Genomic DNA, 13,294 nt, shown 5'->3' with positions numbered 1-13,294 from the left:
AACAAATGCACCTGTAAAACCATCATTTGGGAGATAGAGGCAGGAGGACTAAGAGTTCAAGCTCACTCTAAACCAGTTCAAAACCAGTCTGAGCTACCTCCAACCCTGTCTCAAAAACAAAGGAACAAAGAAGCAAAATTCCTCCCCCTCCAATCAGGAACCTCAATCAGCTGTTCATTTTTGCTTTCACTTAAGCCAATCAAACTTTCATTCAAGTATCGATTAGCATTAGTATGAACTGGAATTAACAGGTGACAATTACTCAAACCAGTAAAGGCCCTCTATCACTAAACCAACCTGCTTTCCGCTGCACTAAACAGAATTCCTTCCTTCTATTGCCCACCCACTCCTAGGTCATCAGTACTTGCTTCTTCTTTCCCTAGCTTCTGCACAGGTGTAATTTTTGACTGCCTCAGGCTATTTCTAACTTTATAAGGCTCTTGAGTCTTGAAAAGGTCTGGGCCCAGCTCTCTCTCACCCTGACCCCACAATGACCCTTCCATCTTTCCACTCCAGTATATTCTGGGGGTTCCTAAACAGGGTTCCCCAGGAATCTCCACTATTTGAACTTCTAGTGATAGCTCATGAAAACTTCTCTAGGGAATCCAGGCCTGGGAGGCTTAAGGAACCTACACACTAGACCCATTCAGATGGACAGGCGTTCATTTTCCCACCAAAGGGGGGCGCTGGGCATGATGGGCAGGCGGCCAGTTACCTCCTCTGTAAGGTAGGCGGCGCTCCCTGACCTGAGTGACGTCATCTCCCCGCGTCGGGGGCGGGATGCGCTTAACGCCATCTCCGGGCGCCCGGCTTGGGGGGGCCGCTGGGTGTGGGGCGGCTCCGGGGCCGGGGATGGCGGCGGCCGCGGTGGCGGCGGCTCCGGGACGAGCGGGAGGAGTCCAGGGAGCTCCGTGAGATGGGCCGGTGAGTGTCGCCTGGAGCGGTGGCCTCTGGGCTGGCCCGAGGCCAAGCAGGCCTGGGTCCCGGAGCTCTAGTGGAAGGGCCCCCTAGAAGCCCGTTGCCTCACCCGGCCGAGGGCCCCCCAAACAGCGGGCAGAGAGAGCGAAAGAGGCCGTGCCTAGCCCTGTAGATGCTGCTTTCCCGCCTGGCCCAGAAGGCGGCCTCAGGCCCTGATGCCCCGGCGGTGTTGTCCCCGCGAGCCAGGATGTCCGAGTTCTCAGGGCGGGAAGGGGCCCCCAAACAAGGAAGCGTCGCAAGCGGGGCCTGGCCTCAGCTCCATGTCCGACCCCCGACTCCCTAAACGTCGAATCCCCCAGTTCAGGCCTTTACCCCTGTCGGAACAAGGATCATCAAAAGCCATCATCCCTGGTCTCTCTACCGGAGTGCTCCCTTTTTGTGGGGCGCACCTCTCCCGCAGTGAATTTGGGTCTCCCTTAGAGTGCAGTCTTTTGATTCCATTTCTTGCGTGAAGAGGAGCAGCGTTCTCGGCTCTGTTGGCAGGTCTCTGGAATGGTTCCGTTGCCCCTTAGCTCAGTTGGGTTCACAAGTTGTGTCATTTCCCATGAGAAATTCTCCAAAGCTGCTCCATACACCCACACCCGGGTTTCAGATTTTGTAGTGTTTTTTTTTTTTTTTTTTAAACCTGTGGGAACCTGGTGGGCAGGCTGAGCTTTCTTTTTGTCTCTTTCCGTCCTTTCATTATCTTGTGTTTGCTAAGTTCTCGGTGACCATAGACGGTTTTCCTTGGCTTTTTTAGCTACAGCAGTCAAGCATCATTTTGGAAATTAAGAAAATGAAATAAAGCTGAGTACTTTCAATTAGACGTTTCATAACGAATGAATACGTGAGTTGTACCTACTTAGTGATTTATGTGTGGCATTAGGAATCTGAATTTTCACATTTCCAGCTTTTGTGTAACCTTGAACCATGCCTATCTTAGGTAAACGTTACCTTCAGTTGGATCGAGCTTGCAATATTCTGACTTTGACAGAACAGGCGTTTCTCCGTACCAGTCAATACTGCTGAGTTGTTAAGACTTCGTTGGCCCCGGTTTTTGGTTTTGTTTTGTTTTTCTTTTGAGAGGGTATTATGAAGCTCAGGCTGACTTCTGACTTGCTATATAATCGAATGTACTTGGTGGGCACCTTGAACTTACGATCCTCTTCTTTCTACCTCAAAAGAAGTAAGATTACAGGTGTCCATCACCATTTCCAATCTGTGTGGTGTTGGAGATCAAACCTAGGGCTTGATGCATGCTAGGTAGGCACATTACCAACTGAGCTGCATCCAGAACCTTGAAAGATCATGCTCTTTAATTATTGATGTTTCTGACAAGTGTAGGTTCAGATATTGGTAGCATTGTAATAGTTTTGTTCCCCATTGTTAACTGCATAGAATCAAAATGGTGTTCTCATTTTCTTTCAAATTTCATTCAGTACTTAGTGTGAAGTTGTCATGTAGGAAATTTTACTTGCATGCAAACACACACACACACACAGAGAAAGAGAGAGGAGCCCTTTTAATTTTATTTAGAAAATCTGTTAATATAGCTTTCACTTTGAGTAACTCCCCCTTGACCTCTTTTTCTGCCCCAGAAACATAAATAATTGTTCCTTTTCCTCTAGTGACAGCTTTCTTATTTAAATAATCTCTACATCTTTGTGTTCATATGCCCTTAATAAAGATGAAACTCCCAACTTCTCATTGCTCATATGCAGATAGTATTAAGTCTCTCATTTTTACTTGTACATTTAAGCAGAATTTGGATTGGGAATAAGCTTATCCATTGGGGAATGGCGTAGAGAATGAAGAATATGATGGTAAAAGAACCATTGAAATGAACACATGGGAATTTCTTCCAGGGATGTCTTACAGGAATTAAAGCATAAAAGATTTTTTTCATTTTTGTTGTTTGGTTTTGTATGTGAAGGGCAGAGGCCGGCTTTTAGGAGTCCCTGAAGCTTGGGTTCCAGGAATGGAACTCGGGTCTTGGCAGCAAGTGCATTTACCTACTGAACCGTCTCATTAGCCTGGATTTTTTTTTTTTTTCTTTAGTTTCCTAGGCACTAAGGGTAAATGTGCTATTACCGCTGGGATGACACTGAAGCAAGAACTTAGGGGCTTCTTCTTCTTCTTCTTCTTCTTCTTCTTCTTCTTCTTCTTCTTCTTCTTCTTCTTCTTCTTCTTCTTCTTCTTCTTCTTCTTCTTCTTCTTCTTCTTTTTTTTTTTTTTTTTTGGTGGCTTTGGAATTGCCTTTTATGATGGTCCCAGGGAAGATGAGAGATCTGCCTCCAGCTTACATGAGCCTTATGTCTTCTAGGCTCCCAAAGCAGAGGGGAGGACACTTATCACAGCTGCTCAGAAGCACCACCAGAAGCTCAGGTAATAGAAACACTTTGGATTCCTTGTTTCAGAAAAAAACAAAAAACAAAATCCTGGCACGTGACAATGGAAAAACAGAATTCAGCCTGATTGGAAAAGTTATTGCCAAGGTTCATATGCATTGAAGTGTTCATATGAAAAAGATGCTTTCTGTTTTTTTTTTTTTTTTTTTTTTTTTTTTTTTTTTTAATAGGTTCTCATGTAGCCCAGGCTGGCCTCTAATTCATTAAGGCCCCAGTGTCTCACTAAGTGTGACCTCAAATTTCTAAACTCTTATCTTCATCTCCAAAGTGCTGGGACTATATGCATGTGCCATCTCAGGCTTCTAAAAAGATACTTCTTGACTGTGGATTAAAGAAGCTGATCCCAGCCCCCCCCAAAAAAAAAGAAGGTGGGGGTGGGGAATATAGAAAGTGACCTAAGGAAGGGGTGAGAGAGAAGTAAATGTCTGTCGTCTCTGTGTGGAGACACGGAACTAGGATTGTGTGACATAGTTCCCAGAGCTATGTCCCAGAGAGAGCTACAGTGGAGAGGGAGGGAGGCACTGGCAGAAGAGACAAGAAAGAAGAAGACAAATTGAGGGTGATCAATGAGAAGAAAGAAGTCTTTTAGGCTAGAGAAGAGGAAATTATGCGTGAGTGAGGTCAGAATTGTTTGGTTGCTCATCAGAGAGGGTGGAGGAGAAACAAGCTATAGAGCAAACTAACATAGTCACTCTTCTCTTGGGGTCAAAGCTGAAATGTAAAGTTTCTTGGGACAACAACAAAGACACTACATTTTATAATATGTTTAGGAAACAAGGTTTACAAACCTCAGCACTTAGTAACATTAGCCAGTCTTAGGTTGAAGAGATGGGAGAAGGTGAGGTCATAACCCAGATTCTGCTGGGGGAAAGGAAGCAAGAATGAAGTCATACATTCAGGGAAAGAAGATGGCAAAAGGAGAAATTTAGTAAAGAGCCAGCAGCAAAGATGTGTGCTCCCTGCCCTGCTCAAGGGAGGAGCCTGAGAAGAGGTGAGAGCTTCAGGAGAATCACAACTAGCCCACAAGGTGGCAGTGAAGAGATTCTGGAGCCCTTGGGTTACTTGTGTGTACTTGGCTGTGTATCCTTGTAGCTCTTCCTGGTTTCCCTGCCTCTTGTCAGTCCTAGGCTGACAAGCAGGAAGCCTCCTTCTCTGCCCTTTCTCCCTCCTTTTTGAACTGCTCTCCTTAGGTCTGTCTTTCTGGGTGCAGTTCTTGATACTTTGTTTGACTTGATTCCCTAGGTTACTTTTCTCTTGCCTCTCCTTTATTCCCTAGCAGATGTGGGCACTGCAGCCAGCAGCAGAGCAGGGTGCAGGGGAGCCACAGAGAAGTCACTTCTGATGCCCGAAGGAGCAAGCAAACTCCATCTAGGCTCCAGGAACACCACAAAGCAATATGAAACCTGTTCATGAGCGGAGTCAGGAATGCCTTCCACCAAAGAAACGAGACCTCCCTGTGACCAGCGAGGATATGGGGAGAACTACCAGCTGCTCCACAAACCACACACCCTCCAGTGATGCTTCTGAATGGTCCCGAGGGGTTGTGGTGGCTGGGCAGAGCCAGACGGGAGCCAGAGTCAGCCTTGGGGGTGATGGAACTGAAGCCATCACTGGTCTGACAGTAGATCAGTATGGCATGCTGTACAAGGTGGCTGTGCCACCTGCCACCTTCTCACCAACTGGCCTCCCATCTGTTGTGAACATGAGCCCCTTACCCCCCACATTTAATGTAGCGTCTTCACTGATTCAACATCCAGGAATCCACTATCCCCCAGTCCACTATGCTCAGCTCCCATCCACCTCACTGCAGTTTATTGGGTCTCCTTATAGCCTTCCTTATGCTGTGCCACCTAATTTCCTACCCAGTCCTCTCCTTTCTCCTTCTGCCAACCTTGCTACCACTCACCTTCCACACTTTGTGCCATATGCCTCACTCCTAGCAGAAGAAGCTACTCCTCCCCCACAGGCTGCATCCCCAGCTCAGTCATTTAACAAATCCTCTTCTGCCACCTCCCCACCCGGCCAGTTGCCACATCACTCGAATACTCAACCACTGGATCTTGCTCCAGGCCGGATGCCCATTTATTATCAAATGTCTAGGCTACCTGCTGGATATACCTTGCATGAAACGTCAACAGCAGGTGCCAGCCCCATTCTTACCCCTCAGGAGGGCCAGTCTGCTCTGGAAGCAGCTGCTGCCAATGGACAGAGACAACGAGAGCGAAGTGTAAGACGAGAAAGTGAAGCCCTTGACTCCACCAGCAGCAAGGGTGAAAGCCAAGGACTGGTGCCAGTGGTAGAATGTGTGGTGGATGGACAGTTGTTTTCAGGTTCTCAGACTCCGAGAGTGGAGGTGGCGGCGCCAGCACATCGAGGGACCCCAGACACCGACCTTGAGGTCCAGCGGGTAGTTGGCGCTTTAGCTTCTCAGGACTATCGTGTGGTGGCAGCTCAGAGGAAAGATGAACCCAGCCCTCTTAACCTATCCCATCATACCCTTGACCATCAGGGTGAGGGACGAGGGTCAACCAGGAATCCTACAGAACTGGTGGAGAAAAATCAGGCCCGTGTGTTCTACCCTCAGTCCCACCAAGAACCAGTAAAACACAGACCTTTACCCAAAGCAATGGTTGTAGCCAATGGCAACCTGGTGCCCACTGGAACTGACCCTAGCCTGCTTCCTGTGGGCTCAGAGATTCTGGTGGCATCAAGTCTGGACATGCAGGCCAGAGCCACCTTCCCAGACAAGGAGCCAACGCCACCTCCCGTTACCTCCTCCCACTTGCCCTCCCATTTCATGAAAGGCGCCATCATTCAGCTGGCTACAGGGGAGCTGAAGCGGGTAGAGGATCTCCAAACCCAGGATTTTGTGCGTAGTGCCGAAGTGAGTGGGGGGCTGAAGATTGACTCTAGCACAGTTGTGGACATTCAGGAGAGCCAGTGGCCTGGATTTGTTATGCTGCATTTTGTGGTTGGTGAACAGCAGAGCAAAGTGAGCATTGAAGTGCCCCCTGAGCACCCCTTTTTTGTGTATGGCCAGGGTTGGTCCTCCTGCAGCCCTGGGCGGACTGCACAACTCTTCTCTCTGCCCTGCCATCGGCTACAGGTGGGAGATGTCTGCATCTCTATCAGTTTACAGAGCTTGAACAGTAACTCAGTTTCTCAGGCCAGCTGTGCTCCCCCAGGGCAGCTGGGTACACCCCGAGAAAGGCCTGAGAGGACGGTCTTGGGGCCCAGAGACCTATGTGACAGCGAGGGGAAGAACCAGCCTTCAGGAGAGGGTTCCCGGGTGGGAGAGCCCTCCCAGCCTGAGCCTGGTGCTCAGGCCTGCTGGCCAGCCCCAAACTTCCAAAGATACAGCATACAAGGGGAGGAGGCACGGGCTGCACTGCTCCGTCCCTCCTTCATTCCACAGGAGGTAAAGCTGTCCATCGAAGGGCGTTCCAATGCAGGAAAATGAACCTCTTTCCCAACCCAGGACTGGGGCTTTCTCCCCAGAGGTGAGCCTCACCGTGAGCATCAAGAGGATTTGCACATGCCAAGCAGAGAATGGCTCTCTTGGCAGTGAGATTTGGGGGAAATAGGCATTAAGACAGTCTCCCAAAGCAGGATGTGTTGTTGCTCATTGCCCCATGGCATCCTCTCAGGACAGCTCTAGAGGGTGCTGAGATGGGGGATTGCAGGCTTGGAGCAGAAAGGGTAGGAGTGCACATAGGATAAGAAACATTCCAAAATCAGGGCCTCCCTGTTTTTTTTTCCTACTCATCCCTGGCTCCTGTAAGGGAAAGTACAGGCTTTGGGAGCAGGTGGCAGAGGGAGGAAGCAAAGAAAGAGCCAAAAATGATGATGACAGCTTATAGTAGCAGTAAAACTGTTTGCTTTCTTTTTTTCCTGTCTCCCTCCCCTCCTTTGTGGTGGGAGGGCAGGAGGCCCAATGGTTGAAAATAAGAGGGTTCCCACCCAGAACTCTTCTTGTGAGAGACGTGCACTTTAAAGGGTGATTTTGTTACAGATGTTTATGGCGGGGTTTGGGACGGGGGAGCACCATGATCTACAGAACTATGCTTGGTCCTTTGCCTCTGCCTGTTCCCATCTCACCTCACCATTCCGCTGTTAGGCTTTCTAGCAGTTTAGGGCCAGAAGAGAGAGAGAGAAGCCCCTTCAGGTTTGAGAATGAAGGACTGCCTTGCCAGGAACCCAGTCAGGGCTGTGGGGAAACGGTTAGACTGATAGATGATGGGACTTGGGCACAAAGCTTTTGAAAGGCCACTAACCTAAGTGCCCACTCAGCCTGTTGGGCCAGCTTTGATACTTCTTCATTCAGTCTGTAGTAGTAACTTCGGAAAGACCTGAAGGACCTCTTCCCTAGGCACCTACACTCCTCCATTGTCTGTCTATGTTGTGCCTTAGCGCCTGCACTGCTCCTACCCTTCTGCTGCCTGACCTCTGCATGGTGTCTTGGCCTGGGCCTCATGTATAGCTGCACTGCCTTTGTCCACCAAGACCTCTAGTTTTTGGTGTATAAGGGTCCCTGGTTTCCCTATCAGCTATAATTTTTATATGTAGAAACTCAAAATCATGTCCTCTGACTGCGATGCAGTGGAGAAACAAGGAAACCATGCCCTAGGCTGAGCATTCCCACGCCAGTGGATTTACTTGGCCTCCTCCCATCACAATCCATTGTCTCTCAGCATTTCAGCCTAAGTTGTACCCTCCCAGTATCAGCTCTGAAAGTCTAGAATAGCCGTTGTAACATCTTAGTAGATGTTTCCTTGTATGGTGGTGGATTCTTACAGAAACTATTTTCTATCTTGGTTGTATTTGCTACCATCTGTCTTATTCCTACATTTCCCTACAGCTCGTAGTGATGTCAGCTTGGCCTGTAGGATTCCATTGGGTATTAGTATTTAGGCTCCCCTTCCCCCATCAACTTTCAAGTGGTTGAGTAATTTTTTGTGAAGTAATTTTTTTTTGGGGGGGCGGGGGTGGTTCTTTAGACTCTTGAAGGCAACTCAGGGTATTGTCCACCCAGCTAGGTAGTTAGACTTCTAGGGAATGATTATGGCATTTCCTTCATAGATAGACTTGGACCAGCCAAGACCTGGCCTATATAGCATCAGGAGTCCTACACTTCTGAAGTATGAGCAAAATTTAAGGCAAGTCTTGTGATCTCTCTTTCACTTCCTCCCCAGCTGCCAAATGGGGATAAATAATCTTACCTACCTCCTGGGGGGAGGGGAAGTTCTGAGAATGGAGTCTTTCTTAGTGTTCAGGTGCTAAAGGTTGTTCTCTTTGGGAACAGAGTGACAGAAACTGGCTAGTTTGCTATAAATCCTACATTCTGTTTCATACCTTGAGAGCAGATGCATGGTCAGTGAGCTTTTAGGGGGGGGCAGTCAAAGGACGCTGCTTAACCTGACTGCAATACTGAAGTGTCTGGTTTATGTCAGAATCAAACACCGACCTTGTGCTGCATTGGGGAGCACATCCTTCCCTTCTTTTGCCCCCATTCTCTGCTGCTTCTCTGGCTTGTTTCCTACAGTGGGGGCCTGTGGGGTTGAGTCTTGAGGAATTCTCTCAGATGAGAGCCGTAGGAGAAGGCCTCATCTCCTGACTGTTTAATGAACAACTCGTGTTACTGCATGTGTGGGTTTCTTACAAGGCCCTCTTCCTCAGAAGATTCATCTTGGAATTTAGTGACATGCACTGTAGATTCTCAATAAATGTCTACCCAGGATACCACTGAGCTTCTTCCCCATGGGCCAGACTTGTAATTGGCTACTAGCTGAAGTCAGCTTGCTCTCTACTTGGGCTGCTTGTAGCTGAATCCTTGGAAAAAATTGTGGAGGGCGTTGACAAATTGGGAGCTGATCTTTCTGCTGTGGTTCCTTTCTTATCCCTGTTTGGTAAAAAATGACAACTCCCTTAGTGTGGCGCCATGCATATGTGACTTGATTTTGCTGAGAGCTACCTTCTCCTGAAGTATGCACCCTGGAAAAGAAACTGTGCTAATGCCTGTCAGAGCTGTGGCAGTACTAAGTATGTAAGGGACGTGACTGACTTTTAAAGTGAGCATTTCAGTGGTTAGCTGTCAGCTTTTGGGGATTGAGCAGTTGACAAAGATCAGCCTGGTCCTAATTAATGGCAAAACATTTTCAAAACTTAGAGAAAGAACTGCTATCTGTAGCTATCAGAAATACCCATGCCAATATAGAAGGGGAACTTGGTAAAGATGGTGATGATCCTTGTCAAGGTGAGAAGTGGGGAAGGGGTTTGGGTTCTCAGAACTGAGAGCTTATATACCCAGTAGAGAAGCCCGGGAAGAGCCAGGCTGACCCCTCTACACTTACAGTCCCATTTGGTCTTAACACTATGGGCTTTGTTGGCTCTGTGCTGCTTTGCCATTGTTGTCTGCTCACCGTCCTGCCTATTGTTCATTATAGCTCCTGTCCTTCACGTCTCTGGCCATGTAGACTCTCAGGCATCCTGTGCATTTTTAACCTGTGTTCTGCCAGTATGACTGCATAGCACAGTCATATTCAACAGGGAAGGTGTGAATGCTGTTGATGGGCTTGTAAATTGGAAAGGATGTGGCTTCAGTGCTCTCAGGAACCCTTAGGCTCCAAAAAATTGCCTGCCTTGAGAGAAAAAACAGGTCTTTTCTCTCTTCTTTATGGTACTTCTTAGAACAAGAGGAACCAAGTTAGGACTTGAGCCAGCATCCCAGTGCATTCGTCTAGCCCCAGATTCTGTGACTGAGAAAGTGAGGTTTGGCTGAAATAGCTCCTCAAATTGGGCTTCATTTTATTTTTACCAGTGGGTATTATAGGCATTTTAAGAGAACAGGATGGTAGCATTATTCAAACCTGCATTGAGCAGGAATATTAAAGATTTGAGTGGCCACACTAGTATGAGCTGAAGATGGACATTGGGAAAGGCTCAGGCCATTGGGGTAAAGATAACCAGATTGGTCCAACTGGGCATGGGAGCTTAGGTCAGTCTTAGAATCGAGCAGGACAAAGGCCATGTTTTAGAGATGGGTTAACTTCCTAGGATTAAGTTTACTAAACTACACTGAAGCTATTATACTTTCTAGATCAGAGAAATAGTACACTACAGTTGAAGAGCTGAATTCTACTATGGATGGATGTTGTGAGCCCTTGCTTGGAAGCCTTCACCTTCTAGCTTCCCCAGGGTAGGAAAGGTCTCCCGCATTATGCAATAATAAAATAAGCATCTGGGTCTTTGCAGCTGTCAGTTGTTTCTCAACTCTAGGATCCATCTTTGGACCAAAAGTCTGGTCTGGGCCTAGGATGACATTGGCCCTTGATGCTAGAGTTGGCTGCATTCTCTCCTTACCTGCAGACTATGCACAGTTCCTGGAGCAGAGGGAGAGGTGGTGTGGCTTGCCCTGCTGAACCTCCTCAGCAGGAATAATAGTAATAAATGCACTTTTCACACTAAAGGTTTCTTTGTTAGTTCTCCTGTTAAACCTAGATCTTTCCCTAGTAGATTTCGAACTCAACAGTCTGTGATCCCAAAGCCATTCCACTGTAAATGCCTGGCAGTAAAGATGGCCCCAGACTGGGTTCCTGCCTGCAGTGTGTGTGGTGGTAGCCCATGTGCCTTTACCTAATGTCAGATTTGCAAGCGTTTAGTCTGTCTTTATGTTAGGGGGTCTTAGGTACTTCAGAGAGAGAACTGGTAACAGTGGTTTTATGCCCACCCCACCCCCCTGCCAGGGACTTTGCTTGTACTTGTAAATGGTGAGGGTTGGTGAGCTGCTGGTATTGCTGAAGGCAGGGTGGACACCTCACTTGCTTCATAGTGCACTCACTGAATTGTATTGGGGAAGAGACTGACTGTACTCACGGCTAACTTGAAGTATTAAAATAAGGCTATCCTCTACACACTTCCTAGTCATGCAGGATCCCTGTAGCCAAAACAGTGTATGTTCCAGCTGCAGAGAGCAAACTGCTCGCAGCTTGCATAGCACCTTAGGGGAGGGAAGATAAATGGATAGGTAATGGGGTGGAGGAAGGATGGCAATTTTGTCATCCAGGTGGCTTTAGGGTCCTAAGTAGTAGAGAAGAATGGCACTGGGGAGGTCTGGATGGATCTGGTTTGTGTAGGAGTTCCCTGTAGATAAATTACTGGTCCCCCAACCACTATCCCCAGTATGTAATGGCTGAATTAATATGTAATCAACTGCATTGTATCTAAAGCCTTAGAACTAGTCAGGTGCTCCTCCCACCCAATACCATTTCTTACCCTCTAATCCTACCTGATCTTTAACAAAGCATTAATAATTCTAAGGATAATCTCTATTTTGTTGTGCTTTTTTGTAACTGTTTTAAATAAATCAATTTGTACTGTATATTTGTACTTTTGTGAGATCCTTTTTGCTGTTTTACCATTTTAAGTCTCTGTACTTGGCTACACACAGATTGTATTTTTTATTGTTAATGCTCTCTTCTTATGGATACCTGCATTTAACTTGTGGACTATGTAAACACAATATATATCAATATCTATATATCTATATATCGATCTATATAAACTACTAGCTTTTCCTTTTTGGTGTTTGCGCCTTTTTCCTATTTCAGTTTGATGGGTGACCATTGGGTGGGAGCACTTGGGAGTAAAGATGGTACGGGTCGTTGGTAAACTTAGCAATGGCAGACCTGAACCATGGTCTTGTCCCAGTGGTATGGATTTCAGTTTGGGAAATCTACCTGTAGACTAAGTTTGGCAGAATCAATCTCTAGGACCCATAGATGTCCTAACTGCTGATTTATCAACATGGTCCTTTTCTTTGACATACTGCCACACATAAAAGTAATCCCAATCATAGCTGCTACTTCTTAGAAAGTTTGCCACCAGTAGGTGGTAAGACACTCAAGCATTTATTTACTGTGTACCACAACTATTTTGTGATTTATCAATTGTCTATTACTAGTATTCCCACCATTTTTTGGCAGGAATTAAATAACTAGCTCAAGTTACACAGTAATAGGACAGTGGGTTTTTGTTTTTGAGACAGGGTATCTCTACTTAACTGGCTGTTATAGAGCTTACTGTATAGACCAGGCTGTCTTTGCTTTCCGAGTGCTAGGATAAAAGATGTACATTGCCACATCTAGCTTATTTGGTGGTTTTGGTTGGTTGGTTTTGCAATGGTGTGGATCAAAGTTAGGGCTTCTAACATGTTAGGCAAGCAACCACTGGGGTTTTGGACCCATATATCAAATTTCTGAATTTATGCTAATTCAGAATGTTGTGGAAATAATGAGCTAACCCATGTAACGTGGACAAGGTATTTGTTAGGACACAGTACATCCAGTCATTTGAAATAGTCCAAGGACTTCAGTAGGGAACTCTGAAAGGCATTTGGGTCAGTTAAGTATTTAGTCTCTTATCTCTTTTTGTCTTTTGGTTTTGTTTTCAAGACAGGGTTTCTCTGTATAACAACCAGCCCTAGCTGTCCTAGAATTCACTCTGTAGACCAGGCTGGCTTTGAACTCACAAAGATTTGCCTTCCTCTGCCCTCCCAAGTGCTGAGATCAAAGGTGTGCCACCATGCTTCAGTGTAATTCTTCAGAGGATTTTTCAGCTGGTCATGTAGGACTTACTCATAGTTTGTTGGGATTCATTTGATACTTTTAAACAGCCTTAGCCCTACAGAGGTGGGAGAGGAGTCAGAATGTCCCTGTAACATTGAAAGAGGTCCACATTCCTGGCATAGTTATTTTTCTGGCAACAAATTAACTAGGGCACATCCTTCTGGACCTCAAGATCTATAAATATCCAAACTGTACCTAAGCTTTGATGCAGGCTAAGGAAAGCTCTATGCTTATTCTTGTACCAGCACCGAACAAGACATGAGTAGCTCATCCTGTACATACCATAGCAGCCAAACTGCAAGACTG

General features: G+C 46.7%; 1 protein-coding gene across 1 annotated transcript; it reads left to right on the top strand.

The window, feature by feature from the left end:
* The first annotated feature begins 805 nt into the window (after positions 1 to 805).
* On the top strand, positions 806 to 11,938 carry ATXN1L (ataxin 1 like). Its single transcript, XM_080937194.1, has 3 exons — positions 806 to 924; positions 3,281 to 3,342; positions 4,645 to 11,938. Exon 3 carries the CDS (start codon positions 4,762 to 4,764, stop codon positions 6,823 to 6,825), a length of 2,064 nt encoding a protein of 687 aa, XP_080793320.1. The 5' UTR covers positions 806 to 924; positions 3,281 to 3,342; positions 4,645 to 4,761; the 3' UTR covers positions 6,826 to 11,938.
* Positions 11,939 to 13,294: the final 1,356 nt, after the last annotated feature.

This window comes from Micromys minutus, assembly GCF_963924665.1.
Source record: "Micromys minutus genome assembly, chromosome: 24".
Taxonomy (NCBI): Eukaryota; Metazoa; Chordata; class Mammalia; order Rodentia; family Muridae; genus Micromys; species Micromys minutus.
This window is presented reverse-complemented; position numbering and strand designations above follow the sequence as displayed.

Excerpts from the sequence above, each read along its gene's own strand:
- ATXN1L (XM_080937194.1), top strand. The coding sequence starts at position 4,762 with ATGAAACCTGTTCATGAGCGGAGTCAGGAATGCCTTCCACCAAAGAAA.